We start from the raw sequence: 26,649 nt of genomic DNA, 5'->3' as shown, positions 1-26,649 counted from the left end.
ACATCCTTGCTCCTGGCTCCATTCCCAAAGTCCCCAGATATTTCTTGAATTGGACTTGGCAACCCTAGGGCGGGCTGTGGTGGCGGCAGTGGCGGCAAAACCGGTTCCTGGTGCCAAAAAGGTTGGGGACCACTGACATAATGCACAGCTTGCCATCACAGCATTCCAGAGCCAGAAGTTCCATTGCTCTAAAATGCCACCTTTCCCCCACATGTTACATTATAGATAGCTCAAGATGGGTAGCTGCGTTAGTCTGTCTGTAGCAGTAGAAAAGAGCAAGAGTCCAGGAGCACCTTAAAGACTAACAAAATTTGTGGCAGGGGATGAGCTTTCATGAGTCACTGAGCAGCTAATACCCTGAAACAAATTTTTGTTAGTCTTCCTGCTAATGGACTCTTGCTCTTTTCTATTACAGTACAGTGTTTAGCAGAAATTAACACGCATGAAAAGCCAAGCTTGATGTGTGTGTTATGTACTTTTAAGTCACTTCTGTCTTATGGCGACTGGGATCCTATGAATGAATTAAAAATAACCTTCGCAACATCCTATCATTGATCATCTTGTTCAGGTAGATAGATCCAGGTGGGTCAGCCGTGTTGGTCTGAAGCAGTAGAACAAAAGCAAGAGTCAAGTTTCACCTTTAAAACCAACCAAGTTTTATTCAGAATGTAAGCTTTTGTGTGCTAAAAGCACACTTCATCAGACAATAGTATGGAATGGCAAGCCGTTCTAAATATAGAGGAAATACTTAGGACTGCTTACTGCTTGCCATTCTATGCTATTGTCTGAAGAAGTGTGCATGCACACACGAAAGCTTACATTCTGAATAAAACTTCGTTGGTCTTAAAAGGCACAACTTGACTCTTAATCTTGTTCAGGTTTTGCAAAGTGAAGGCTGGCGTGGCGTCATCTCATGTTGGGCCTTCTTTGGGCTACTACTACTGCCTTCCAGAGCCTGTTTTTGCATCCATCTTTAGAGCGACCCAGCTTCGGAGTCGTGCTTAGGGAATACGGGAGGCGTGGGGAAGGGACGCCACGTATTTGGTGACTGTAGTTCCCTGACTACACAAGCTGGGGAGGGGCGGAAAAGGTTTCTACTCCCTCTGCCGGGAAAGTCTGGAAGGAGCGAGGCTCAACCCTCAGGCACCAGCACAGACCCAAGTGGCAGCCGTGTAGGTCTGAAGCAGCAGAACAAAGTAGGAGTCAAGTAGCACCTTTAAGATCAACAAAGTTTTATTCTGAATGTAGGCTTTCGTGTGTGCATGCACACTTCTTCAGAAGAGGAATCAGATACAGCGAGAGATTCCTCGTCTGAAGAAACGTGCATGCACAGTGTGCGTGCATTACACACACGAAAGCTTACATTCTGAATAAACTTTGTTGATCTCAAACGTGCCACTTGACTCCTACTTGGCACCAGAACAGGCGCTCTTGACTGCCGCCCGCGAAGCTCTAACCTCGCTCCTTACCGCTTGGACGAGACGCGCCGTAGAGACCCGCCCGAGATGCCGCTCTAGCCCGCCACCTCCCAGTAACCGGAAGTAGGGCCTTGGTATGCCCCGCCCTAGGCGGAAGCGGAAGCGTCGATGTCTGAGGAAGCCCCTGGCGGACCGAGTCGGGGCCAGGGCTGCGCGGGGCCTGCCGGCGGGTGCCATGGCACCGACACGGGCTAGGGTCGGCCTGGTCTTACGAGGACCCGGTGAGGCAGCTGCGCAGGGAGGGAGCGGCTTTCGCGTTGGGACCGTAGCGAGGGGGTGGGAAGGCGGGTTCGGACGACTGTGGCGACGTTGAGAGAAGGGACAGGTAGGAGCGAGTTCTTCCTTCTCCCACACGGCGGGGCTCCGGACTGTCGGCAGGCCTGGGCACTGCAAAGACAGCCGTGTGGAGGCGTCGCTCGGCCTGTGTCTGCCCACACCTCTCCTTTGCGGGCTGGGCTGGGCTGGGTCGTCCCGTGCTCTGCTGTCTCCTGACAGGCCGGCCCGCTTAATTACGACGTGTTTGAAAGAAAGTTTAGCTTGTTTTGCGTTGCCTGTGTTGTTGTGTTTTTAATTGCATTGCAAGTCACTTTGAGAGCCTTTGGCGGAGAAGTGTGGGAGTAAATGGTTTAAGCGAATATCCTTTATTCTGGAGGCCTCCTGGATGTAGGAATGGGCACGCACGCTGAATGTTGTTGAAAGCAAGTTTGGGTTGTCATTATTCTATTAGAATTTTTCATTTTTAAGTCACTTCCCCCCCACCCCGAAGAGCAGATATACTACTAAAAATGAATAAAGCACCACCCAAATGGGTTAAAGTATGACAGCATGAGGTAACACCCAAGAAAAATAAAGCGGCATGCCAAACTGTCATAAGATTTGATTTCTTGTTTTGTGGTAAAGTATTGATTAGACTGTCATCATTGTTTTTTGTATTATTCTGCTTCAGGTAAGCTGTTGCTTATTTATCCTGCGACTCTACCTGAATTCCTTTGAACCATGGGGGAACACAGTCCTGAGAGTGTCATCTATTATGAAGTGGAGGAAGATGACTTGACACAGGAGGATAAACCATTAAGGTTTGTGGACAAGAATGGCCTTGTCTCATCTTTGTCACGGACGGTGTATGACAGAACAACAGTCCTCATTGAACAAGACCAAGGGTCACTGGAGGAAGATGAAGATGAAGGGCAGTGTGGTGATCCTCTGCCTTTTCTACCTGAAGGTCATGAGGACAGGTTTCATTTGATAGCGGACCATGAAGGAATGTCCCAGGGTTATGTCCAGCACATTATTTCTCCGGATCAGATTCATTTGACTATCAATCCTGGTTCAACTCCAATGCCAAGAAACATAGAAGGAGCCACCCTCACATTGCAGTCAGAGTGCCCTGAGACTAAGCTTAAAGAAGTAAGTAATGGACTGGCTGCTTTCTGCTTTTAGCAGGCTCTTGTCTGGCAGTCTGGAACTCCATCACACAGTGTTGCTTTTGTGTTATGTTCTAAAGCTATGAGATCACTTTTGAAGTGTCATGCACAAAAAATGTAATTCTGGATCCTGTATTTACACTGCAGAGCAAATGAAGTAATTGATTACCTTTACTAAAACTTGCATGAGCTTCTATGCTGATTTTGGCTATTTGCCTCTCATTATTTTCCATGATAAACTTTTGTAGAGTAGAAATCTATCATTATGCATCCATGTACCTTTACGTATAGGTTGATTCACAAGGCATATGATTTCCTGTTAAAAGCAAAATGGAGAGTGGACTTAAGATTCTCATTAAAATCAGTATACTCTAGCAGGGAGAGCTTCGCACTGTGCTTGTGTGGGCAGTCCAGATAGTAATGCCTGCTCTCTCCTGATTTAAGCTATGCATTCTGTCACACACACCATGAAAAACCCTAAAAAACAACATTAATCCTTGACTGTAAATATGAACATAGCATAAGAAAGCCCTGCTGGATCACAACAATGGTCTTTCTAGTCCAGCATCCTGTTTGACACAATGCCCAACCAGTTGCCCCAAAAGGCCAACAAACAGGACATAGAAGTCAAGTCATTCTTTGTCAATGTGGTTCATGGTATTCTTGGCATGACTGGGTTCTCCTTTAGCTTTTGTTCTGTTACTAATGAGGGAATTCCCCAATATACATTTCTTGTTACTTTTGCAACTGCAAAAGCAAGTGTTTTGTTCCTATTAAGAGGAAGTCCTTAGATGGCTAACAGGGCAGAAGTACAGTTTATTTGAGTTACAAAGAAACTGGATTTATCTAATTTTGACCTGGATCTTCAAAATCTTAGTCTGCAATCTTAAAACTGCAGATTTCTGAAGCAGACCTGCTAGTTTCCGTTTGATTGCTGGGCTGTAATTTGATTACTTCTATGTCAAATAAACTGAGGACTTTTGCAGCTCTGGAGAAGGACTGACTCTGAAACGCCTTTCTTTTGCTCAAAAAATGAACAGGATAAATTTTCTCTCATTTTTATGAGGCTACTGGGGATAAAATTCATCTGGTATTTTTAATGTAACCATTGTATATTTAAGTGATTATTTAAATCAAGCCTTAAATTGATATTACTACTTAGTCATTCAGGAAGAGAGGTAGTTTAGAAGGGACAGAAACCTTAGTTTGTGTATTTCTGTACAGTGCAGAAACTGTTGACACTTAACTCCAGTTGAAATCAAAATGCATTTTTTCTGATTGTAAAGGCAAAAGGAAATCTTAAGACTGATGGATTGATTGTATGAGAAAGTTTCACAAAGTAGGATGCACTTCAGGCATATGCATGAAAACTTTATGCTACCATCCATCTATGACACTTTTTTACTCAAGACACTCTTTTGTGTTGCAATGGGTCTCTGGGATTTTTTTTGTCTTTGTGTACAAGATTGGCTATTAGCTTTCCTCGGAGCAAAAAGTCATCTTATACAAGTAGGCTAAGCAGAATCTCTCAGCTACCAACTTTATCTTGGCAGAAGATAAAGTACCACCCAATTGTAAAGTGTATTGACTTGTATTCAGAGAGCTGGCTAAGTCTGTTTGGAATATAGTTATTCTTGCTGTCACCTTCTGCCCCCCCCCCCTCCATGAGTGCAAGTTCCCTTTGCCAGGGACCACTGAAGTGTGCTGTGAAAGGTATCTTGTGGGTGCTGTGCTGTTCTCTGCAGCTTTGGGATCAGGCAAGGAACAGCAGACTCTTTATTTAGCAGCAGCAATTGGTATGTGGTGGGAAGACCTGCAAGCAAACTCAGACAGGTGAACCTTGTTGCAGCGCTTGGCCAGAGTGCTTCCCCTGACAATGAGGTCCATATGCCACCTTGGCTTGCAACAAAGCCCAAGGAGCTCAGTTTTATTGCCTCCTGGGGCACAATCTCCTTTATCAGCTAAATTGACTGTAGCAGTTGCATGTGTCTCTTGCAGTTCTGCTGCGGTGCTGTTCTCTGCTTGAAGGAAAGATGCAGACTTGAAAAATTTTGCTAGCTCAAACTCATCTAGGGGATTAAAAAAGGTGAACTGCTTTATCATCTCTGATTACTACTGGTGGCAAAAGCTTGAATTTAATAATTTAAATACAGCCTACGCATTCTCATTTTTCCTGACCTGCTCTTATAAAGTTTTCATTGGTAATTCTGGAAAACTTTCAAGCTGCTATTGAGTCACCCTTACCCTCAGTTATTGCTTATCTTGAGCTTGCAGCCTTTTCTTTCCCAAGTTCTTCAGGATCAGTCTGGATTGGCCAACAATATTATCTCGCTGTAACCAGGGTGAATGGAGGAGGTGTTATCAAAAGTGTCAGGGTGCTGTTTCACACAGTTCTGTGTTTCTTTTTTTAAAAAGGGCTTGATGCTTTTGGGAGCAGCCTGTTGTCTTAGGTTGGTAATTGCCCTACCAATTTGCTCAAGTAAAGAACAGAAGAGCCCAAGTGTCCTTCCAAAGAGTTCCTGAGACTGAAATCACCTTTGAGTCTTCACTTCACAATCATTATTGAAGCATGAGGCATTTGGGTACTCGTGTGAAAATCTCAGAAGACACCATTGCTAGAACATTAAAAGTAGTTCCTGTCAGTTTCCTGTTTATCTGCTTCTGGAATACAGGGCAGAACCACTCTTCCCTTTGAACATTTGAATGCTTCACACTTTGACAACTCACGGGATTAATCCAAAGATCCATGCAGTTGGACCATTTCCTTCATAGAATATACAGGATCATTTTTTTATTAAGGTGCTAGAGCAGTTTGGGGGAAAGCATAGGATTGGTCTTTGCTTCTTTTGTGAACTAGCAAGAAAGCCTTTATAGCAGGGGTGTCAAACTCATTTGTTATGAGGGCCAGATCTGACATAAATGAAACCTTGTTGGGCCAGGCCATGTGTGTACCTATTTAAAATTAGGTAGCAGAGATATAAACTTTATAAAGAACACAAACAAACACAATTAAAGTTTTTTTTAAAACTTAAAATAAGACATGCTTTAAAATAGTAGCACTCATTGGTCTTAAATGTGCTTTCTTTGTATTTCTAACATGGGATCCAGGGAACAGGACAAAGAAAGCTCTGGCTCTTTCCTTCCTTTCCCAGGGGACCAGGAGGGGGAGGAGCCTCAGCCAATAGAAGGAAGAGAGGCTTGGCTCAATAACTGTTGTGTGATTGAGAGAGCCTGGCAAAGCAAGCTCTCCATCCCTCCCCCTTCCTCCTCAAGGGTTGAGCATCAGCCAATGGAGAAAATAAATGCTTTTCTCTGTAGTGCCTTTGTGATTGAGCAAGCCTGACAAAGCAAGCTGTGATGCAGAAGGAAGCAAGAGAGAGGGAGAAGGAAACAGACAACAGCCAGTTGCTGAAGGGCTTGATAGGAGCCCTCCAGGGGCCTGATTTGGCCTCCAGGATGCATGTTTGACACCCTGCTTTATATTGTTTCCAAGAAATGATAGTTAAAAGTATTGGAGATGCTGGAGGGCCAGTGATGTTCCTCTATAATTTGGCAAGTCCGGGAGTTCAAGCATACACACCTCGACTTCTTTCCACACATTCCCTGAGTCCCTGGTGGAAGTGTGGCAGCACCAAAAGTTTGCCTATTACTCTTTCATCCCTAAATCACTCATTTGCGGGTTCCACCAAGAATATTCTCTCATCACGCAGATTGCTGGACACGATCCATTTCCTATCTCCCCCTTTTTAGAAGCTCTGGTCTTGGTTTTCCCTTTCAGTTCAGCAAATCCTTACCTCTTCAGTTTTGGTACACCTTAGAAAGATGTGAATGCCCAGGCACTTGAATCTCATCTCAGGTTGTGAGGGGCACAGAACTTTCTCTGCTACGTTTGCGGTGTGACTAATTTCAGTGGCATGGCTTGACTTTATGACAGGTTATGTTCTGTCCCTGGGCTCCCATTGCCAGCAGAATTGACACTGGCCAAGTTCCAGATCTATTGGCAGCAGATGCTGGAGCGCTTGCTGGCTCCTCTGTCCTTTGTCCTTCAAATTCTTTGCTAGGGCTTAAGCAGATGTCTTACTTTTACAGTGTTTTGCAGACTTGGCCAGTCAATAATAGAATGTACTGTTGTGTGCATGCGGCTTTTTAAAAAACGTAATATTTTTCATTCTCTACCTTTACAATATTTTAGAGACCCATATAGCCAGACTCCTTCTTTACCCTAGTTATTCCAGTACATCGTTTGAAAAGTCTGTTTTTCAGTCAGCGACAGGCAGCAGTGGCTGAGCATAGATGACTCTCACAAGGTGACTTTTTCTTTAATGTGTGCTTACATACCATGTAATCAGTTACCCACTTTGAAAGGCAGCACAGTGGTAAAGGCAGTACAATGGTAAAATCTTTCCTGAGATTCTGGTAGTCATTGTTAGCCTTCTGTGGCAAAAGATATAGCTGTGTGAGGAAGATGAAATGGCAACCTCTCTTCCTACCCCTGCCGAGAAACCAAATAAAGGAGGTCTCTTGATCAACAGTGCAGGAATTACCTTTCACTGAAACTGACCACATTAGCACCACTGATCATTACAAAACTGGCTTGTTCTTTCATCCTGTTTGCTTGCTTTCTTCCTGTTGTGAAAGGAAAGATCAGCATGCAAGTTGGTGGTTGTCGCAGCTTTTTTTGTAGAAAAAGCCCAGCAGAAAATTATTTGCATATTAGGCCACACCCCCTGACAGTACCATTGTTTCATACAGGGCTTTTTGTAGAAAAAACCCAGCAGGAACTCATTTGCATATTAGGCCACAGCCCCTGACACCAAGCCAGCCAGAACTGTGTTCCTGCTAAAAAAAAAAAGCCCTGCAGTCTCTCTGCAATTGTCTTGTAGTTACCTTCCAGGTAGGCTAGTAAAAACTTGGATGGTTGAAAATGTCATCCAGTTGCAGCTGAGTTACGCAACCTTGTGGATTTTTCAAGGCACTTTTCCAAAGCCCTCTGAGGCCATTAACAATTGAGCAAATTTAAACTCCAGAATGACTAAAAATAAAGTTCACTTAAAAGCCAACCTTAACATTTTCAAGCACTGCTTTAACTGCCTTGACTGTCCAATATGACCCCTATGAGCAAACTTCACAAATGCCGCTGTATTTCACACAGAAGAATTGGCTTCATCCCAAAGCTCCCTTTCCTGACAGCCTTTGGCTTGTGTTTGGAGTTCCTGTCACTCTTGGCATACCTGGAAATCCTTCCTAAGCCTTCTAGGCAGTGTGGGTTCATCCCCTGACCTTTCAATGATCTCGTTCAGGAAAGGAAGCATGAAAGAGTGGAAGGGTCTTTGGAGTCCTCATTCTCAGAGCTCACCTGTTCAGATCCTTCACTTAACCACGTTCAGAAACATTAAGTGGATGACTATCCCCATAAACCTTTGGCAGAATTATGCAGAGAAAAAGGCATTGTTTGTATTCTAGAGGCTTAGCCCCACTAGTCCACAGCAGCAAAAGCAATCCAGGAGTCTTGTGGAAACTATGGAGGCTATAACCCATTTTAATTCTAGCAGAAGCTTTTGTGGACTCAGCTAGAACCTGCCTGATCAGATGCGAGCTTGTATGTGACTCTTTGAGTGCAGCCCAGGTAGCTGAGACAAATCTGCTGCTCTGTGAGACTGACCACTTCTTTGCCTTGGGGCAGCTGGTTTTGGGACTCTTAAAGGGCTAGTAGTTTGACTACACTGCTGAGGATGGGCATGGAGCTGTGAGACAGATGTGTTCAGCAGCTCAACCAGTCCTTCCCCTTTAAGGAGATCTCTGGATGTTGACCAGCATAGTAAGTACAGATGAATGGGAAGGCCACATGACGTCATCCTAAGTCGTCTTTCTGAAACAGTTGCTGCTCGTTCCTGCTGGGACTTGACACCCCGCCTCGCTTCTGTTAAATTCTGCTCAGCAAATGCCTTTTTACTTTTGCGACGGTTTGGGAAATTCTGTTACTGTTACCCTCAAGTGAATTAACTTAGCCTTAAGTGCCATTGCCTCTTTGCCCTTCCAAAGCAGTTGATTTCATCCAGTGGGGTATGCTCTGGGTTAACACTCGAGGTAGACTTTTCCTGGTCTTTTCATAGAGCTGGATGAAGTATATAGCAAACTTTGATCAATGTGAGGCCCAGTTATGCAGCCTGATTAACAAAACCTTCACATTAGGCATGTTGTGGTCTTTTGTTTTGCAAGGAATATGTCCTGTCTGGGTCTTCTTGGTAAGTAGGTTTGGCTTACAGAAAATAACTTGTCCAGGCCAAGAGGAATAAGAATGTCTACAGTAGGAAGATTCTACTGTGCCATCTTTGTTTTTCCTGATAGGTGAAACGCTACCAGTGCACCTTTGAGGGCTGTCCTCGTACCTACAGCACCGCAGGCAACCTGCGAACCCACCAGAAGACGCACCGAGGGGAATACACCTTTGTGTGTAACCAAGAGGGCTGTGGAAAGGCTTTCCTGACCTCCTACAGTCTCAAAATCCATGTTCGTGTCCACACCAAGGAGAAACCTTTTGAGTGTGATGTTCAAGGCTGTGAAAAAGCCTTTAATACACTGTACAGGTAAACATTGGAGGACTCTCTCCCCCTTCCTGAAGAACAGAGTTGCTCTCACATACACTCATGCTTTCAGTCCCTCTGAGAGTCTACCTGAAAATAGTTTCTCCACAACTTTTTTCTTCAAGACCGTGGTTATGTCAGATGAGTCTGCTATTCCAGGCTACTTGCAGGATCTGAGAGGAGCCTCCTTCACTGCCCAAATGTCAGCTGTTTCTGCTTGCAGTCCCCCAGCATGCCACTGTGTCCAGATACTTCCCTGGGCCTGCCTTGTTAGGTGGATCCGGTTCAGAAGATGCCATCAGTAATGGAGTCTCCTTCTTCCCATCCTGTAGGTTGAAAGCCCATCAGAGGCTTCACACAGGGAAAACATTCAACTGTGAATCAGAGGGTTGCAGCAAGTACTTCACCACGCTCAGCGATCTACGGAAACACATTAGGACTCATACGGGCGAGAAGCCCTTTAGGTGAGCTTTTGAGTTGAAGTGTGGAGTCAGGCAGAGTTGGCAAACTGCTCTAGATTAGGTTCCTATAAAGATGGATGAGAACTGTGGAGACTGGTACAGAATACCATTGCTTTTGAGACAATAGCGCTGGTTATTAATGTGTTTTCAAACTCAGTTCAAGTTGCTAGTTTTGATGTGTAAGGCTGTAGATTTTGGAGTATATTGGTGAGTATCTTCTTCCAAGTAAACCTCCCCAAAACTTCAGCTCAGCCAACGAACCACCACTTGATATTTATTTTTATGCTGGATTGGCTTCCACAGCAAAGGGGTGCTTTGCTGCTGTAGACCTGGTGGTCTGGAACACCCTCCCACTGTTGTTCATCTCCTTCTTTAGTGGTGCTCCATAAACAAGTGTGGGACCATTTTTGTTTTGTTAAGAGCTTTTGTTAGCCTGTTCTTTTATTTATCTGTATACTGCTCAGGGTTCCTGAGCTACCCCAATGGGCTGACATTATACTTGTTCCTTTCTCTTCTGCACCACTGCTATGTCCAGAGGCAGGCTGGGAACCAAGCTGGGTTGTGTCCTCCAGGGCAGGGGTCCCCAACCACCAGGCCGTTTACCAGTACCGGTCCGTGGCCTGTTAGCAACCGGGCCGCAGAGCAAGGCAGAGGAGCTGCACTGCCCCTGCCAGCCCAAGACATGGGTGGATGAAAGAGGCAGCATGGCCTTGCTCTGAGGCAGGGAGGCAATCTCAGAGCAAGGCAGAGCACTGCCCCTTCCGCCTGTCCAGCACCTGATCAGCTGACCAGTGAGGGTCTTTAAATGGAAGGGGGAGGCAGATTGGCCTTCTGCCACCTGAGCAGCTAGCGGGGAGGCGGCAGAAACCCCGGCCGCCCCTCCCCACCAGTCCATGGAAAAATTGTCTTCCACGAAACTAGTCCCTGGTGCCAAAAAGGTTGGGGGCCACTGCTCCAGGGGACTTTCCTTTCCCTGAGGGTAGGTTAGTGGACAGGCTTCTGACCCAGTAGGAGGCAAGGAGTATTCTTCAAAAAGGTATCAACAGGAAGCCTTTTGCTGATACTTCCCTTCCTTTTCCCTGTAGGTGTGATCATGATGGCTGTGGAAAAGCCTTTGCTGCAAGTCACCACCTGAAAACGCACGTCAGGACACACACAGGTAAGATTGCCAGGATGAGGGACTCGAGAGTCACTTTTGTAATGCTGTATTGCTTGTCACTGAAGTAGCTGCAGGCAACAGTGGCTAGCTGTTAATAACTGAGAATTTAGACCAGGCTAAAAGTTCAATCAACTCGAAAGAAGCCCAGCACACCAGAACAAGCAGTCAAGCCAAAACAGTTCCTCACTGAAGTCTGTTAGCCCTTTGTGCACTTTTGTACAGTTAGCACATGAATCCTGTTTGGGCATTTGAAATCATGTGAACACATTAAGCTGCCTTATACTGAATCAGACTAGCAAGGTCAGTATTATCTACTCAGACGTGCAGTGGCTTTTCAGGATCTCAGGCTGAGGTAGGTCAGAGCTCACTCATCCCTCATATAATGTTCATTCTTATGGCCAATTAATTTCTATTAAATGTGGCAAACTGGATGTGCCAAGGATTGAACCTGGGACTGTCTGCATGCCAAGCAGAGGCTCTTCCACTGAGCCATGGCTCCTCTCCAAGGAAATCCCATGTCTGCTGAGTAGTAAGGAGCTCTTGTACTGGCAGCAACCTAGAAACAGCTGGCTGTGCACGTTCATACCAATTTGTGCTGTTGCAGGTGAGAGACCCTTCTTCTGTCCCAGCAATGGTTGTGAGAAGACCTTCAGCACACAATACAGCCTCAAGAGTCACATGAAGGGGCATGAGAAAGGGCCCTCCTACACTGTGCTTTCCAACAGCAACATCTCTGAGGTGGGTGGCTTCTTCCCTTGGAAAAAGAAAACGCTCTGTTCTTTGTCAATATCTAGGATATTGAAGGCTGGGACTTTTAGAAGTTCAGCTCCTTAGGAGTCTTTTGTAGGTATAACTGCAGAATAGGGAATGAGCAAAAATGTGCCCTTTTTCTCATAGTGTGGGCAGGAAGGTTCTCTACCATTGGAAAAGCTGATGCCTAGATCTGAGCAGCTTCAGTAACAGTCTAAAGCAAGTGGTCAAGGGCACTGTAAAGACTTAACAAATTTTATTCTAGCATATGCTTTTGTGAGTCGGAGCATATGATGTACATCCTTAAGGACAATTAACTTAGATTAAAGTTGGCAAACTTAAATGTTATGTGTGGGGTATTACAAAGAGAGACAAGTTTAAAACAAGATCCAATCCAAACAAAAACCAATCCACTCAGAATTGTGGTTTGCAGAAGACATGGATTCTGCTGAAGGGAAGAGATGGAAATCTGGTTGTTCAGAATTTCTTGGTTTGGTTGGAGACAGAATGTTTCCCTTGGTGTCTGTGGCAGGATTTGGGCCCCTGTCCTGGAGCACTGGAAGGAGGAGAGCCAAGCCACTGGCATTCTCAGTGGCAATAATCCCACCTCCCTCCATTCTGCCACCCCATTGGCAGTTACCAGTGGAATGAATGGTTATTAGTATTCCACTTGTAAATTTCAAGATATAACAAGCCTGCCAGCCTGATCCAGTTTTGGAGAAAGTCTCTTTGAAAGAAGTGGGACTAACTTCTCTAAGATTGGGGCATGTGTTTTTTTTTCTTCTCGTTGTTAGAATAGTCTAGTCTTTGGCTTCATTTGTATTCATGCAGTGCTGGTTTCGCTCGCTAACCCACACCATGGCTTGGTCTGCCTATGTTCACGTATGTGTCATTAATAATTTTTGCCTTGCTGGACACTCACTTGAGTGCCAATTGGGTGGAAAATGCAGTCTAAGATGCCTTCAAGTGACCGTTGAATGCTATATTATGGCTACAGGCTACCTACGCATTCAGTAGTACTTCTTAATTTTGTTTTTAAAAGGGCCAGCAAATATTTTGGCACTCCCCAAACTGATGCACTTGGAAAGGATGACCCAAACTACCATTGTAATTTTAAGTGCTCTATGGATTAAAAGAATTCCCATCTTTTTTTTCCTGCAGGATACAAACCACTCACTCTGCCTGAGTGACCTGAGCCTCATGTCCACGGATTCAGAATTGCGGGATAATTCTAATCCAGTAAGTATTCTTTGGATTCAGTTGTTCACAGCACAGTGAACCTTGTGCAAGGCACAGCAACAATCCCCAGCTAGCTTCTGCAGATAAGGATTAATGTCTTCCATTTCAGTGGTGGATTTCTCTTGAGCAAGTGAAAACAAACCTTTACATCTCTGTGAACTGACTGCATCAGGGAATAGATTTTGAGAGTAGATGCCTGCTCTGTGAGTCTGAGCAAGTGGCTGTGGCAGTGCCACCAAAACTGCCCAGGTACAGAGAGCTGACTATGAGGTTCCCTTAATTGCTCCCTTCTTTCTCCAGATGCATGGACAAGACTTGAGCACCATCTGCCCAGCCAGCATTTTCGAGTCCATGTTCCAGAGCCCAGAGCCTTCTACCACTCAGGAGGACTCTCAACAGACAGGTACGGGCCCAGTCTGCATCACCTCTTCCTTTCCCACGTGGATGGCTAAAGTGTCTCAGGAAGGATAGCAGCCACATAGGCTACTCAGCAGCTTTGGAAAGAGGGATGCCCAGCAGAGATCTGTGACTGAAGGGGCCCCATGTCTAGAAATGTGTAGCTGAAGACCATCAATCAGTTCTTGGTTTAGAGGTCTTTTCAATACCCATCTTTCCTTGTATGCCTCACAGTGTTGTTATAGTCAGTGAAGTAATAAGCTCGTGTTTGGCATGGGTAGGGCTGGACACCTTCCCTGTCCTGGGAAACCAGGGCTACATAAAATTGCAGGGGGTGGGGGGATTCTGTTCTGGTGTGATGTTTTGATCTCTCCTTCTTTGGAGGTTTTTAAACAGAGACTAGATGGCCATCTGACAGCAATGCTGATTCTGTGAACTTAGGGGGGAGGTATTTGTGAATTTCCTGCATTGTGCAGAGGGTTGGCCCTGGAGGTCCTTTCCAACTCTAACATTCTGTGATTCTATCCTTTACATCTCAGACCAATTCCTGAATTACTAGAGCCCAGACAGCAAGAACAGCATATAGAATGTGTCCTCTGAAGTTAGTGGAGAAGCAGACTGGGGTTAAAAGTGGGTCCTCCTAAAAATCCAAAGTCCCTGGGCCACTAGAGGCTGAGTAGCTATATCAGGGGACTCATGCATGAAGAGCTTCTCTAGATCCCACACAGCTTTTTTCATTCTGCTTCTCTTTCAGCAGCCGCTTTGATTGAAGGTGTCAGTGGTGATGCAGACCCGGCCCCTGCCAGCCAGCCGTCAGCAGGAGAGGCGAGACCTGTATCCCTGCCGCTCGTTCTGCAGCTTGGTATCTCTGATCCCACCCACCCTGCACCACCGCCTGCTGCCCCTGCCAGCCCTCCGCGAGAAGCGTACGGAACCCCTGCCACTCTCTTACAGACCCCAGAAGTGCCTGCTCCTAACAGCACATTCTTTGCAGCAAACCCTCAGAACTTCCTGCAGCCTGTTCAGCCGCCTCTGCAGCCCCTTGGGACTGGACTTCCCATTGTCACAGGTGCCCCCGCACAAGCCACACCAAGTGCTCCCGAGGTGCTGCCCAGTGGAGTTCAGACCATGCCTCTGGGAGGGAATTCGGTGCTGTCTGGCAGTCCGACTATCACCATCACCCCTTCGCAAAGTGCAGCCATTCTGCAGTCCAGCATCGTCATGGGAGAGCAGAACCTCCAGTGGATCCTTAACGGTGCCAGCAGGATGTCCCAGAACCAAGAGCAAATGGTTCGTGTCAGCTCCACATCCCAACAGGGAAAATGCCAAAGGGAGAAACAAACGATCCTTATAGTTGGGGTGCTCAAGGCCTGTGGTTCTCGGTGGGGGAGGATTTTGTTTTATGGGTTTTCCCCCCTAATCTCTTGCTGACTTGGACCATTTGGTGACTGAAAGATGTCTTTTCTCCTCCTTACAGCCACAGGCTCCAGTGGTGGAGAATGTCTTCTTTACTGCTGCCTTGCCCGTTGCTGCTAATGCAGGTAAGTAGTTATTAAGACACTTGAGTCTTATCCTCATGGTTTCTGGCACTGAAAAAGACATACTTAATGGGATGTGGATGACTCAGGCTAGCCCCAATCTCGTCAGGTCCTGGAAGCTAACCAGGGTTGGTCCTGTTTAGTACAAAGGAAGTCCAGAGTTGCTGCACAGAGGCAGGCAGTGGCAAACTGTTTTGCCTTGAAAACACTCTATGGGGTTGCCTAAAGTTGGCTGCTACTTGACTGCGCTTTCCACCATCACCAAATGGGATGCTCTCATCAGATCAGCCTGCTCCCACACTGAGGCTGGTTTGAGGAAGGAAGGACCTATCTGGGAGAGCTGCATCCCATTTTTTTCAAGTTATCACGCCAGTCACCACCCCAGGAACCTCCTTTCTTAGTGAGATTATCTTCCTGTGTTAATTACATGTGTTTGTCTGCCTTCCTACCAATGCCTGACAGCTGTCTGCTGTAAGATGAGAACACTGCTTGGGTCTGGAAAACAGGACCAGTGAAGTGTTAGGGCAATAGGGCAGACAGCTGAGCCAGAAAGAATAACCATTCACTTGAAGCAGGAAATCAGTGTGGAGTATAATGATATCTTCAAGCCACTGTGGCTGGGCAAACTGCCAAGTCAGAATCTGGTATCTGGTGGTGTCTCTCTCAAATGCTCGTTCCACTGTGCTGAGATTGCTTAGCACTTAGGTTTTGGGTGTATTCTCTTAATAGTTCATCTTTCTCATTGTGTAAGCCAGGGTTTCCCCAAATGTGCCATCCATCATGCCTCCCTTGGTCACCTGCAAAGCTTTTCAGGAGCGGGTGGGGCCTTTGTAAGGCAGGGCATGTTAATTGTTGCCTTCATCTAAATGAAAGAGTTTCCGTGTTTGTGATAACATGGTCAGGAAGACCAGGAAGCACCTGGGCTTTCCTTAGTCAGTATATGGCTTCATCCTTTCTTCTGGTTTTCCTTCTTCCTAGAGGGCACATCTGGCTCTCCCTCCTGTGGCATCTATTTTGGGTTCAGCTCTGCATTCTGCAACAGCTGTTTTGGGGTGGTACCCTCCTCTAAATTCCATACCTGCCTACTGGGTCAAAAAGGCTGGTGTAAGCCAATGCAGTGAATAAGTTGAAACATCTAATAAGCAGTGTACTAGGACTGGGTTTACAGTAATCTGAAGCAAAGTGTTAGACGTGATATGTTAAGCAAGGCAGAAAATGGTATTGCATATGTTTAAAAACAAAGCAGTGAGAGCAAGATAATACAAAATGCAAACAGACCATAAGTGCTATATGCCGTTCACATTCCTGTTTCTCTTCTTTTTTCCTTCCTGAATGTTTTTGTTATAATATAGCTTTATTTTCTGTATTAAAATGAGCAATTTCGTTTGGCATAATTTGTGGAATGCCAGGAAGGTGGGGAGCCTTCTTGACCCCCACCCCCCCCGACAGGCCATTCCACAAGGCCATAATGGTGAGGACATGTGTAGAGGCAATTGTCAACCTTGCCCATTTGCAGGTTGGCACCTGTGGAAGGCCCTAAGCAGATGAGTGAAGCTGTTGTGTAAGAGAAGCTGTGGTTCTGCAGATAGGAGAGTCAAAGGCCATGAACGGCTTTTCTTGTGATTAGCAGTGCCTTGAATTGAACCTGGTAACATAGCAGCAGCCAGTGGAGTGACTGCAGCATGGAAGTAATATGTATGTTCCACCTAGCTCCTGATAATAGCGGAGCTGCCACGTTCTGTAACAACAGCAGTTTCTGACTTGACTTTATGAACAGACCCATGTTGAGTGTGTTAACAGTAGTCTGGTCTCTGTTAACCGTGGCAGTGATGCAGCTGTGCAGATCAGCCGAGTCAAGATAGAGGCTTAGCTTCTGGGCTGAATGAAGTTGGAAGAAAACATTTATTGCACCTGTCTTTATTTGCTGGGTCCAGTGTAACCCCTTGGCTTTTATCTACATACTTTATTTATACCTCACTTTTGTCTCCAATGGGGACACAAAGCATCTTACCTTGTTTTCCTCTCTTCCATTTCATCATTGCAACCTCCCCGTGAGATACATTAGGCTGAGTGTGTGTGTTAGTAGCCCAAAGAGCCATCCAGCAAGCCTCCATGGCAGAATGGGGGATTCAGACTTGGGTCTTCCAGATTTTGAGCCAACACTCTTACTTCTGCACCCTGCTGTGCTGCTCAGCTACCTGCCTCTTGCTGCTGCCCAAGCAGTTACCCGCTTCCAGTGCTGTGCTCTGCATCAGCAGAATCCTGGATCTCCCCTTGCCATCAGGCATACCAGGGTAGGGAGGCGGCAGGAAAAGACTTGTCCTGTGGCTTACTGGTGGGTGGCAGTGACACAGGTGCTGAAAGAGGCTGCTGGAGGCTTCTTTGCTACTGAGTTTGTCCAAAGTGTTGTTTCCACCTGAGGAGTAGAAACAATGCTTTAGGGAATCCCCACAGCCCTGTACTGACATGCCTGGTGTTTGTCTCCAGGGAGCTCCATGCAGCAGATTGGCCTGAGCGTACCCGTGATCATCATCAAGCAAGAGGAAGCCTGCCAGTGCCAGTGTGCCTGCCGGGACATGGGCAAGGAGAAAGCCAGCAGCAACAGGAAGAACTGTTCCTCCTCTGACGCCAAGCCTTCAGGGGAGCCTCCTGCACCAGGGCCTCACCCTCAGCCCTTCCCTGTGGCCCCTGCTGCCGCCCCCTCTGCTGCTGCCCTCTCTTCCACGTTGCCTCCTTCCTGCGAGCAGAGCGCTCTGGCGGGGAAGCCGTCAGGCTCGCAGACCCAATCCCTAAGTGCCATGGATGTTTCCGACTTCCTCTCCCTCCAGAGCCGTGAGGCCCCCTCGCCGCTGATCCCCCCCGAAGCCCTGCTGCAGGGGGAGGAAGAGCTTGCCCTTGGCAGCAGCTTCCCCAAGTGACGCCCTCCTGAGCCCGAGGGAAGGTTCAGCAAGAGCCTGCTGTGTTCCCTGGCCATTGAGTCCTGTCCTTAGGAGAAAAGGCCTGTCCGGAGAAAAAGGGCAAAGATGCATCCGGACCTCCGGGCCGCTCGCTCTGTCTCGCCCCCTTCCGCTCCTTGTGGACGAACAGGGGAACTGGAGTCGTGTGGAGAGGGCTGCTGGGGCTGGCGCTGCCTACTTGCACATAGCTTGGTGGAAGTTGGGGAGTGGTGCGGGCAGCAAGTTGAAGTCCTTGTTACAGTCCTCTGTGGAGTGTGCACTATTAAGGGGGCGGTGAGGGAAATCGCAAGGTGGACTCCCATTCAAGAGGCAACTGCACTTTTCAAGATGGTGTCACCAACTTTCACGGCCAGGGAGGAAGAGAGCTTGCTCTCCTTCCCAAAGGAGTTTTCCCCTCTGCTTGGAAGGTCTAGAAGTCTAAGCGAGGCACATCTCAGAGTTTGCACTGGAGTAAAACGCTCTGTAGAGGCAGCCAGGTCTTCAGACTCTCTCTCTTTCTCTCCTGCTTGGTAGTCAAGTGCCACTCTCAGGAGCAGCGGCCGGGGTGTTTACACAGACATGGGTGGCTCATTTGCACTGTTTCAGCTTTATCAGAACCACTTGCCCAGCACAGCTGCTTTGCAGTGTAGCAAACACAGCCATAGGAGTTCCGCAGGTTTCTCTTTCTGTAGGTGGGCAGTTTTGGCTGTGGAAGGCTGTCTGTCCTTCAAGTGGTCATTGCTCTTGTCACATAGGAATTGTCCAGCCAGTTGGGGGAAAGCCCTCTTTGGTGATGCTGCCCAGCCCTTGGACAAGCAAATGCCAGTCTCTCTCCAGGAAGCAGTAGGCATCGTTGGCTTCCCAGACAATTCCTCTGGGCTGTCAGGCAGTTCCATTCCTGCCCAATTTTGCCCTTGGCACGCTGCTGTGGAAATGGCATCCTCCTTTCCTTCTAACTTAACTCAGGGTAAAATCGTAATACAGATTCCCTTCACGCCAAAGCCTGTACTGTTCTGGGAAGCGTCCTCTCCTTTTCTAGCATTCTAATGATATCCTGTCACTTTTATGAAGTAGGTGCCATTTTGAGGGTTCTGCCCAACTGTGTCTGGATTTGTAGCTAAGTCGTTTTCTGTTCTAGGGGCTTTGCATGCAGAATAGTTTGACAGAAGGTGGCTACTGGGCAGCTTCTTGCATACTGAGGGGCAAATGATATTGGCCGCTCCAGGAAGCTCCGGGCAGACTTGGGACTTCCTTAAGCCTTCTCTGGAATTTGTCCTGGTGTAGGAAAGATGAGGCTAGTAACCTCCACCCCTAGCAGCCTGGGGTGGGCAGGTTCCACTGACAGTCATTAGAGCCAGCTGTTAAGAAGGGGCTTAAGCATTTTGGTAGGTCTGAGCCAGCCTTGGGGAGGGGAAGAGATTGTCTGCACTACAAGAGCAGATTCTGGCTCTTAGAGTGCTTTCACACACTGCATATAATGCACTTTCAGTCCACTTTCTGTGTACTTTGCAAACAGTTTTCACCGTATGAGATTGCAAAATTTACTTGCCAACAATTTGCAAGAGCATTGAATATAGTGCATTATTCATTGTGTGTGAAAGTGCCTTCTAGGGTGCTTTCACACATGCTGAAAAATTCACTTGACTTTCCATGCACTTTAGCAATCATTTGCAAGTGGGTTTTTCTGTTTCACACGATGAAATCCAGTGGCAAAGTGCCTTGGAAGTGGATTGAATGTGCATTATTCAGCATGCATGAATGTGCCCTCTTTTTTTTTTAGCGTAGGAAAGGACAGCCTGGGCTGCACAAGGCTGTCTCGAAGTGTTGCTTAACTCAAGCTAGATTATAGCACAGCAGAGAGGGCAATCCTTGGCCTGGAAATGGCTGGGCTGCATTGGTTGGCTTGGAGTCTCGCATGACACAGCACAGAGGTGGAGATCTTTTCCTCTGGCCTTGCTGCGATCTGCTGTTGGTTTTTCAAGAGGTCTCCTCTGTCCCCCAGCTACAGCAGAATTGGGTCCAACCTTTCAGCTACGCAGCTGCTAGCTGTACTGCCTCCTTTGGCAGGTAGTCAGAGGCTTGGGGCAGCAGAGCGGCAGATGTTCACAAGCTCTGCGTTGCTGCTGTTGCTGTGGTTAGGCCTCTCTGGTGGTGGAAAGCAGAGCAACTGTTGGGGAAGTTCTTTTAACATTCTCTTCTGCTCCTTTTGGTTTATTTATTATTAAATTGAACTCAAACCATCACTTTGAGAATTGCCATCTCCTTCCCAAGAGTGGGTGAGGCTTGGTGTAGCTGGAGGGCTTGGTTGGGTGCAGGGAGAGGCCCCCGCACTGGGCTGTCAGGGATTGGGTTTTCCACCTTTTCATAGGTTTGCCTGTTTGGAATAGCTGCTGGGAGCCTGCTGATGAGCACAGATGCTGCCACCACCTGACACATTTAGGGGGCCTGACTGACCTTGCAGCTCTGCTGGGCACCCTGGGCTGGGTGATTTGGTTGTGCTGAGAACCCTGGGCAGGAATAGCATCATGCTGGAGGGACTGTTTTTGGAATCTGCTGCATTTGCTGGAAGCTGCTAATGGGAGCCTAGAGAAGGAAAGTGACTTTGCTAGGGCTGCTCCATTTACACAGACCTGCTGGGCGATATAATGCACTTTAGTTTTCTTTAAAACCGACTGCTGCAATTTTCATTTGTAAATATTTTCCAGAAAGTTTTCCCCTCCCTCCTCTCTCTTTTCCTCCCCTGTCTGACTAAAAGTTTAATGTGGTTGTGCAAAAAGAAGAGCACTTAACCTCAGTGCAATACGTGTATCTAGAAATCGCATTCACATGCACTTCAGGTGTTTGTGTGACTGCACATGTGTAAGATGGATGAAATTGGTGTAGGAATCAGCTCAGTGGTGTGCACTCTGCCCCCTTCTGATTTATGCATTCTTAAGCAAATGTCCAGTCTATGCAAAAAAAAAAGGAGATTCAACTATATGGAATCAGGCTGGGGTCACTCACATTTTCTGAGGTGACTCTGGCCACCAGAGATACAGAATCTAGTTTGATACATCTGCCTTCCTCTTTTAAAAGCCTCCCAGAGAGGAAGGGGCCAGAGGGGAAGGGAAGAATGCTGTCTTTCATTGCGTTTGTAGCACCTTCCGCTCTTCTGGGTATTATATTCTGGCTTGGCTTCACTGCGAGGGATTCTCCATCCAAAATGGCAAAATCCTTCAAAGAGTTTGCAGTCCCTTCTGGCGTCTTCTCACAAACATGCCAGAGGTTGATCCATAAGGGACCGAAATAAACCCAACAAAAGGAGTTTTCATTTGGCAGACATAGAGGAGATGCCAATCATTTCACTGAACAGCTCCCTCTTCTTTGCAACACTTCCCCACCACAAAAGTCTCTTGGTTATTCGGTCAATTGGGCTGGGAAGTAGATACTCCTTACTCTGGGTCACAGGTGTTTAAAGGGGGCATTTTTGGGGGGGGGGGTTTAACCTCTTTTGCAAGTGGTCTCCAGATTTTTCACAAGTGTCCTCTGTAGTTGGGGACAGGGCTAACCTTTCAACTTTTGCATCTCATCCTGCTGTTTCTAGGGTTTGGACTCTGATTCTGCATTGCGAAATGCCAAGGAAACTGGATTGTTATGTGAGGCACACGGGGTCCATGTGTGCTTATTTGTGAAAACTGTTTTACAGTGGGGTGCACACTGGCCAAAAAAAGAGAGAAAGGTTTCTATGCAGGAGACACTTTCAGATTTCTACTTAACACCCTCCCCTTTGTTTTGCTGTTTTCTCCCTTCCTTCAGTCTTCCCCTACTAAAGCCTTGGGGAGGTCTTCATATGAGAGGACAGGACTGTCTATTAACTGAAATGGCTCCTTTCTTTGCTTTGCCTCTGTTGTCTCTTCCCATCCATTAAGATACTGAAACTCTTTATGCAGGGAAAGAGGAACTGCCATTCTCTTCAGCGCTGTCTAGAAAAGCTGGGAGTGTGGTGCTAAGGCCAGATGTAGTGCCTTAGAGTGGATTTTGGGTTTCCCTTTCAACTAGCTTGGGGCATGTAAGAGAGAGAGGTTGCCTTGTCTTTGGAAGACAGTCATGGATATTTGCCTGTTCTCAGTGTGCAGGGAGATGACAACAGTTGTTATCCCCCACCCCAGAAGCAAGAGCTGGAGGGCAAAGTTGGGGAAGAAAACCCATGATTGCTGTCACACTAGAGTGGGGAACTGGGGACCCCCGAAGTCCATAAGATACCTTACAAGGGACTTTGGTTGCACCCATTTCCAGCCTGGATCTAAGTGGGTGACCTGCAGACCGAGCACATCTCTGGCTCCCTCCCTGACAAAGAGGCCCAGAATTTAGTCTCCTGCTGCCTGCATCTCCAGACAGACGCTAGCAATGGAGATGATTTGAGGTCAGCTTCTCTCAGGAGTTGTATGTATTGTGTTTAAACAAACTTAATTTAACTCTGAACATGGGAACAAATGTCCTTGCATTGAGTGATGTGAAGATGTTAGTTACAGGTACAGTACTTCCAAAGGAAGAGTCTCTCCCAAACCCCCCAGAAGTGTAAAAAATGAATTTGTATTTTTGAAGAATGTAAAATGTGAAATAACAGTGTTTGCTTAAAACTACTCGATTTTGTATAAAACATTAATATTGTACTTTGCAATACCTGCAAGGAAGTGAAAATTAATTTTTTTTAAATTGAAAGCAATATTAATACGAATGGAATCCTAATTAAACGCTTATTTAAACCTGGTGACTTTGGGGAAGTCATTTCTGACTAAAGTCAAGGCCGCCCAGCTGGGAGAGAGAGAGGGAGCTCTTTCCCCACCTGCTCCTGCTGAAGGAAGCGCGCTAGCCCCGCGTCTATCGTTGCGCGGAAGTGGGTAGTAGAGGGCGCCGGAAGCGACATTCCTATGCTGGGTGGCGTGAGGCGCCGGGGTGGGCGGGTGCTGGCCGGTGCGCTGAGCAGCGAAGGGGCCGCCTGGGGCGGCTCTGCGGCAGCCACCATTCCTCTCCTTCCTCTGGCCGGGCCGAGCGCGCCAGGTTGGTGAGAGACGCACTAGCGGGCTCCCTCCTTCCCTTCGGGCGGGTGGGGGTTCGGCGTCCGACCGGCGGCGTCTCTCTCTCTCTGCCTTATTTCTGTCTCCGCCAGGCCGGGAGCGCGCCCTGTCTTCGGCTGTCGCCGCCTTGCGCGAGGGGGGCCTGGTGGCCGTGCCCACCGACACTGTCTATGGCATTGCCTGCCTAGCGCAGGACTCGCGAGCCCTGCGGGCCGTCTACCAGCTGAAGGGGCGCGACGGCGCCAAGCCACTGGCCATCTGCCTAGCCGACGTGGGTCAGGTGCACAGGTGGGGACGGCCAGCTCCTGGGAAGCATTTGGGGGAAGGGATCTCAGCAGGAATGTATAGCTTTGGAGTCCAGCTCCTAAGGCTGCCCTTGTCTCCAAAGAAACTGATCCTTGTAGGCTGGACATGAACTCGCCATTCGGGAGATCTCAAGGCCACACCTGCAAGTTGATGTCTCTGTCCACATTTCCTGCTCCTCTTATTCTCCAGCTGCTGACTGAGCCCCTCTTCCTTCCTCCCTGGCAGATACTGCAAGGTGGCTGTGCCTGATCAGCTCCTTCATGATCTCTTGCCAGGACGAGTCACGCTGGTCCTAGAGCGATCTCAGGCCCTCAACCCGGACCTCAACCCCTTCACCCCTGTGAGTCTCATTTGGGGGGAGGGGGTCTGCCTTTCAGATCTGGCCAAGCCAACTGATATTTGGGACCACAAAGTGAGTTGGTCACAAAGTGAGTGAGAGGTGGTTGGTGAACACGCCTTTCTTCTTCCCCCACAGCTGGTTGGTGTCCGGGTCCCCAGTCACTGGTTTGTCAGGGAACTGGCCAGGGTTTGTGCCGCCCCCTTGGCCTTAACGAGCGCAAACATCAGTGCCCAGGCAAGCAGCTTGGCAGTCACGGTAAGGGCACTCTGAACTCCTAGGGAGGGACTGAGGGCGGAAAGAGAGAAGCAGGAGGAGGAATCCTCAGGAGAACATTTGGAAAAAAACAAACTTGAAAATTTTGTTTTTACTTTTGGAATCAATGAAGAGTTTCTCCATAAATGTGTAGGGAGAAGAACTATACCAGCATGTAGTACTAAGGAACTAAAGAACCGCCATCTATAATATTATCTAAACTGGCAGAACCAGCGCCAGAACAGTTTTATTGCTGCCAGATATATATAATGTAACTTAAACTATGTATTTTAACTTAACTAACTGGTTTTTATATGTTTAACTTTAATTGTTAAATTCAATGTTTTATCTATTTATGTTAATGTTGAATTGTTGTTAGCTGCCCTGAGCCGCCTAGGCGGGGAGGGCGGGATATAAATAAAATTTATTATTATTATTATTATTATTAGTTTCTGTGTGTTCTGTAGACGCATGACATATTTACAATGTATATTGTTTAGCTGTGATTTAGTTTGCCTAGAGTTCTGTCCATTATGCATTTTCCTTTTCTAAGTAGTTAGTTTTTTGGATTGTTTTTTTCATACTAGTTAAATGGCAGAAATTAAAATGCACTCATAGTGTGTAGTGTGCAGTCACGTAAAAAAAGTAAACGTAGTCCCCTGTGCAAGCACCAGTCGTTTCCAACTCTGGGGTGATGTCGCATCACAACGTTTTCATGGCAAAGTTTTAAAGGGGTGGTTTGCCATTGCCTTCCCCACTCATCTACACTTTTCCCCCAGCAAGCTGGGTACTCATTTTATTGACCTCAGAAGGATGGAAGGCTGAATCAGCCTTGAGCCAGCTACCTGAATACAGCTTCCACCGGTGGATTAAACTCAGGTCGTGAGCAGAGCTTGGACTGCAGTACTGCAGTTTACCACTTTGTGCCACTTTAATAATTTTGGTTGTGGAAAACTTATTTATATTCTCAAGGAAATGGCCTTACAGTTCAGTGTCATATATGAAGCAACATATGAGTGCTACGTGTTGTGTTAAAGCAGTATAGGAAATACAGGTTTGATAAAGTCAGTATCGCATGAATTTCAACTTTTTTTTGTAAATGCCTATGGGATGGAGGGGATTTGCTTTTTCTCATGGCCTCAAAATTTCCAAAATTGTTATGTCTCTAGGTGTAGGATGGATCCCTCTTAGGTTCCATGGTAAGCCCAGAGGGCAAGTGTTCCCTTTTAACACTTGCAGCAAAGTTGCTTCATTGCAATAAAACTATTTCTGTCATTCAGTAGCTTTGAATGGATACTCTTCCAAATTAATATTTTTGTTTCTTTAGTCATTTCTTTGTCCTTCTCAGCTTGTATGTTGAATGCTTCTGCCCTTCTTCCTTCCAGGAATTCCAAGAGCTTTGGCCTCATCTAGCGCTGGTGGTGGATGGAGGCCCAGTTGGAGACCTGCAGAGGCCAGAGTGCCGTCTGGGCTCCACGGTGGTTGACATCTCTGTCCCTGGCAAGTTCAGGGTCATTCGTCCAGGCTGGTAAGGCCACCCACAGCTTGTGGTCATGAGTTGCCTTTTGAAGCAAAGAACAAAAAAATAGTGCAATTATTTTTCTCTGTGAGTTTGTTTGTTTGTTTGCTTCATCTTTGGTGTGGCCTTTTTCTCTTGTATTGAGTTTTGGAGGCATTAAGTACTTCTTTCTGGCTCCTCACCCTGCAAATGAAGAGGGTGGAATCCTGCAGTCTCCCTCTGAAATGACTATTCACAAGCCACTGTGTTTGCTTTCACTTGTAGTGCGGGAGGTTATTTTAATTTGAGGCAAATCTTGTGCTTTTGTCTCTTGCCTGTTCCTTCAGCATCGAGATTTGCACTGAGTTCAGATTTGTGCTGAGATAAGAATTTAGCACAAAACTGGTGCTGTCAGCATTCAAAAATAATATCAAAGTGCAAGTAAGGTTACTCAGTTCTCACCCCTTCTCTCTGTATTTGTCTTTCCACAGTGCACTTACCCAGACTGTTGAAATCCTGGTAAAGAAGCATGGCTTGGTAGCTGAATCTCCTGATCTATAAAACTCACAAAGGGGGTGCAATTGAGTGCTTTGTGGCTCTTCAGGAAACCACTCTCATTGGTCATTTATGAAGGGATAAGGGGTTTAATTCTGCCCAGTCAGAAGTTGTTTGGTAAAAAGAGACCCTCCCCCCCCCTTCCACTTAACCCCCATGTCTCCTTATAGCTTAAAAATATACCCTTTTATGACTCATTTACCCCACAGGTAATGGGACCTTTTTGAAATGCAGAGTCCTTAGTACTGGACACAACTAAAATGGAAGAATTCTTCAACATGAAGCATTTAGTTCTTTCCATTCACAGAACTAGTGAATTGCATGGGCCAAAGGTTGTGGGATTCTATCAGAAGCCTTTTTTATTGACTGCTCTGTTTCCTTGGGGATGTGTGAACTTGGGGGAGGAGACAGCAAGTGCAACTTACAGAGACATGGAAGGTGGGTTGGGAGTATGCCCCTTAGGGACCAATCTGTCTTTATCTCCACCTCTGCTGAGCAGACGTGGTCCTTAGCATGTAACACGCCTCATTCAAACCATTAAAATGGAAACTTTATGTGAAATGTTGTCTTTGTCTGCATTTCTCCAGCCACATGGCCTCTGGGGGTGGGGGAGTAGAGAGGTTGTGGTCTATAGCTCTGGATTAGGTGGATGTGATATACAGCTGTTGCTGAACTC

General features: G+C 46.8%; 2 protein-coding genes across 2 annotated transcripts; both read left to right on the top strand.

Annotated features, from left to right (window-relative positions):
• Positions 1–1,535: 1,535 nt before the first annotated feature.
• MTF1 (metal regulatory transcription factor 1) lies at positions 1,536–22,715 on the top strand. Its single transcript, XM_060257554.1, has 11 exons — positions 1,536–1,699; positions 2,425–2,885; positions 9,251–9,489; positions 9,819–9,950; positions 11,033–11,106; positions 11,711–11,844; positions 13,018–13,095; positions 13,396–13,498; positions 14,249–14,781; positions 14,969–15,032; positions 17,517–22,715. Exons 2-11 carry the CDS (start codon positions 2,475–2,477, stop codon positions 17,945–17,947), a joined length of 2,199 nt encoding a protein of 732 aa, XP_060113537.1. The 5' UTR covers positions 1,536–1,699; positions 2,425–2,474; the 3' UTR covers positions 17,948–22,715.
• A 112-nt stretch (positions 22,716–22,827) lies between these two features.
• Positions 22,828–26,534, top strand: YRDC (yrdC N6-threonylcarbamoyltransferase domain containing). Its single transcript, XM_060257534.1, has 6 exons — positions 22,828–23,005; positions 23,115–23,310; positions 23,554–23,668; positions 23,804–23,923; positions 25,306–25,448; positions 25,910–26,534. The coding sequence occupies exons 1-6, from the start codon at positions 22,876–22,878 to the stop codon at positions 25,977–25,979; spliced, it is 774 nt and encodes a 257-aa protein (XP_060113517.1). The 5' UTR covers positions 22,828–22,875; the 3' UTR covers positions 25,980–26,534.
• The last annotated feature ends 115 nt before the right edge of the window (positions 26,535–26,649 follow it).

The sequence above is a fragment of the Heteronotia binoei genome, chromosome 17 (genome assembly GCF_032191835.1).
Source record: "Heteronotia binoei isolate CCM8104 ecotype False Entrance Well chromosome 17, APGP_CSIRO_Hbin_v1, whole genome shotgun sequence".
Taxonomy (NCBI): domain Eukaryota; kingdom Metazoa; phylum Chordata; class Lepidosauria; order Squamata; family Gekkonidae; genus Heteronotia; species Heteronotia binoei.
The sequence above is the reverse complement of the archived record's forward strand: the minus strand, read 5'-3'. Positions and strand labels throughout refer to the sequence as shown.

What these genes read in the sequence shown, in the direction of transcription:
- MTF1 (XM_060257554.1), top strand. Translation starts at nt 2,475, where the DNA reads ATGGGGGAACACAGTCCTGAGAGTGTCATCTATTATGAAGTGGAGGAA. An exon ending in CTGAGACTAAGCTTAAAGAA is followed by an intron (nt 2,886 to 9,250) that starts GTAAGTAATGGA and finishes TTTTCCTGATAG; the next exon opens with GTGAAACGCTACCAGTGCAC. An exon ending in GGAGGACTCTCAACAGACAG is followed by an intron (nt 13,499 to 14,248) that starts GTACGGGCCCAG and finishes CTCTTTCAGCAG; the next exon opens with CCGCTTTGATTGAAGGTGTC.
- YRDC (XM_060257534.1), top strand. Translation starts at nt 22,876, where the DNA reads ATGCTGGGTGGCGTGAGGCGCCGGGGTGGGCGGGTGCTGGCCGGTGCG. An exon ending in GGCCGGGCCGAGCGCGCCAG is followed by an intron (nt 23,006 to 23,114) that starts GTTGGTGAGAGA and finishes TGTCTCCGCCAG; the next exon opens with GCCGGGAGCGCGCCCTGTCT. An exon ending in AGGGTCATTCGTCCAGGCTG is followed by an intron (nt 25,449 to 25,909) that starts GTAAGGCCACCC and finishes GTCTTTCCACAG; the next exon opens with TGCACTTACCCAGACTGTTG.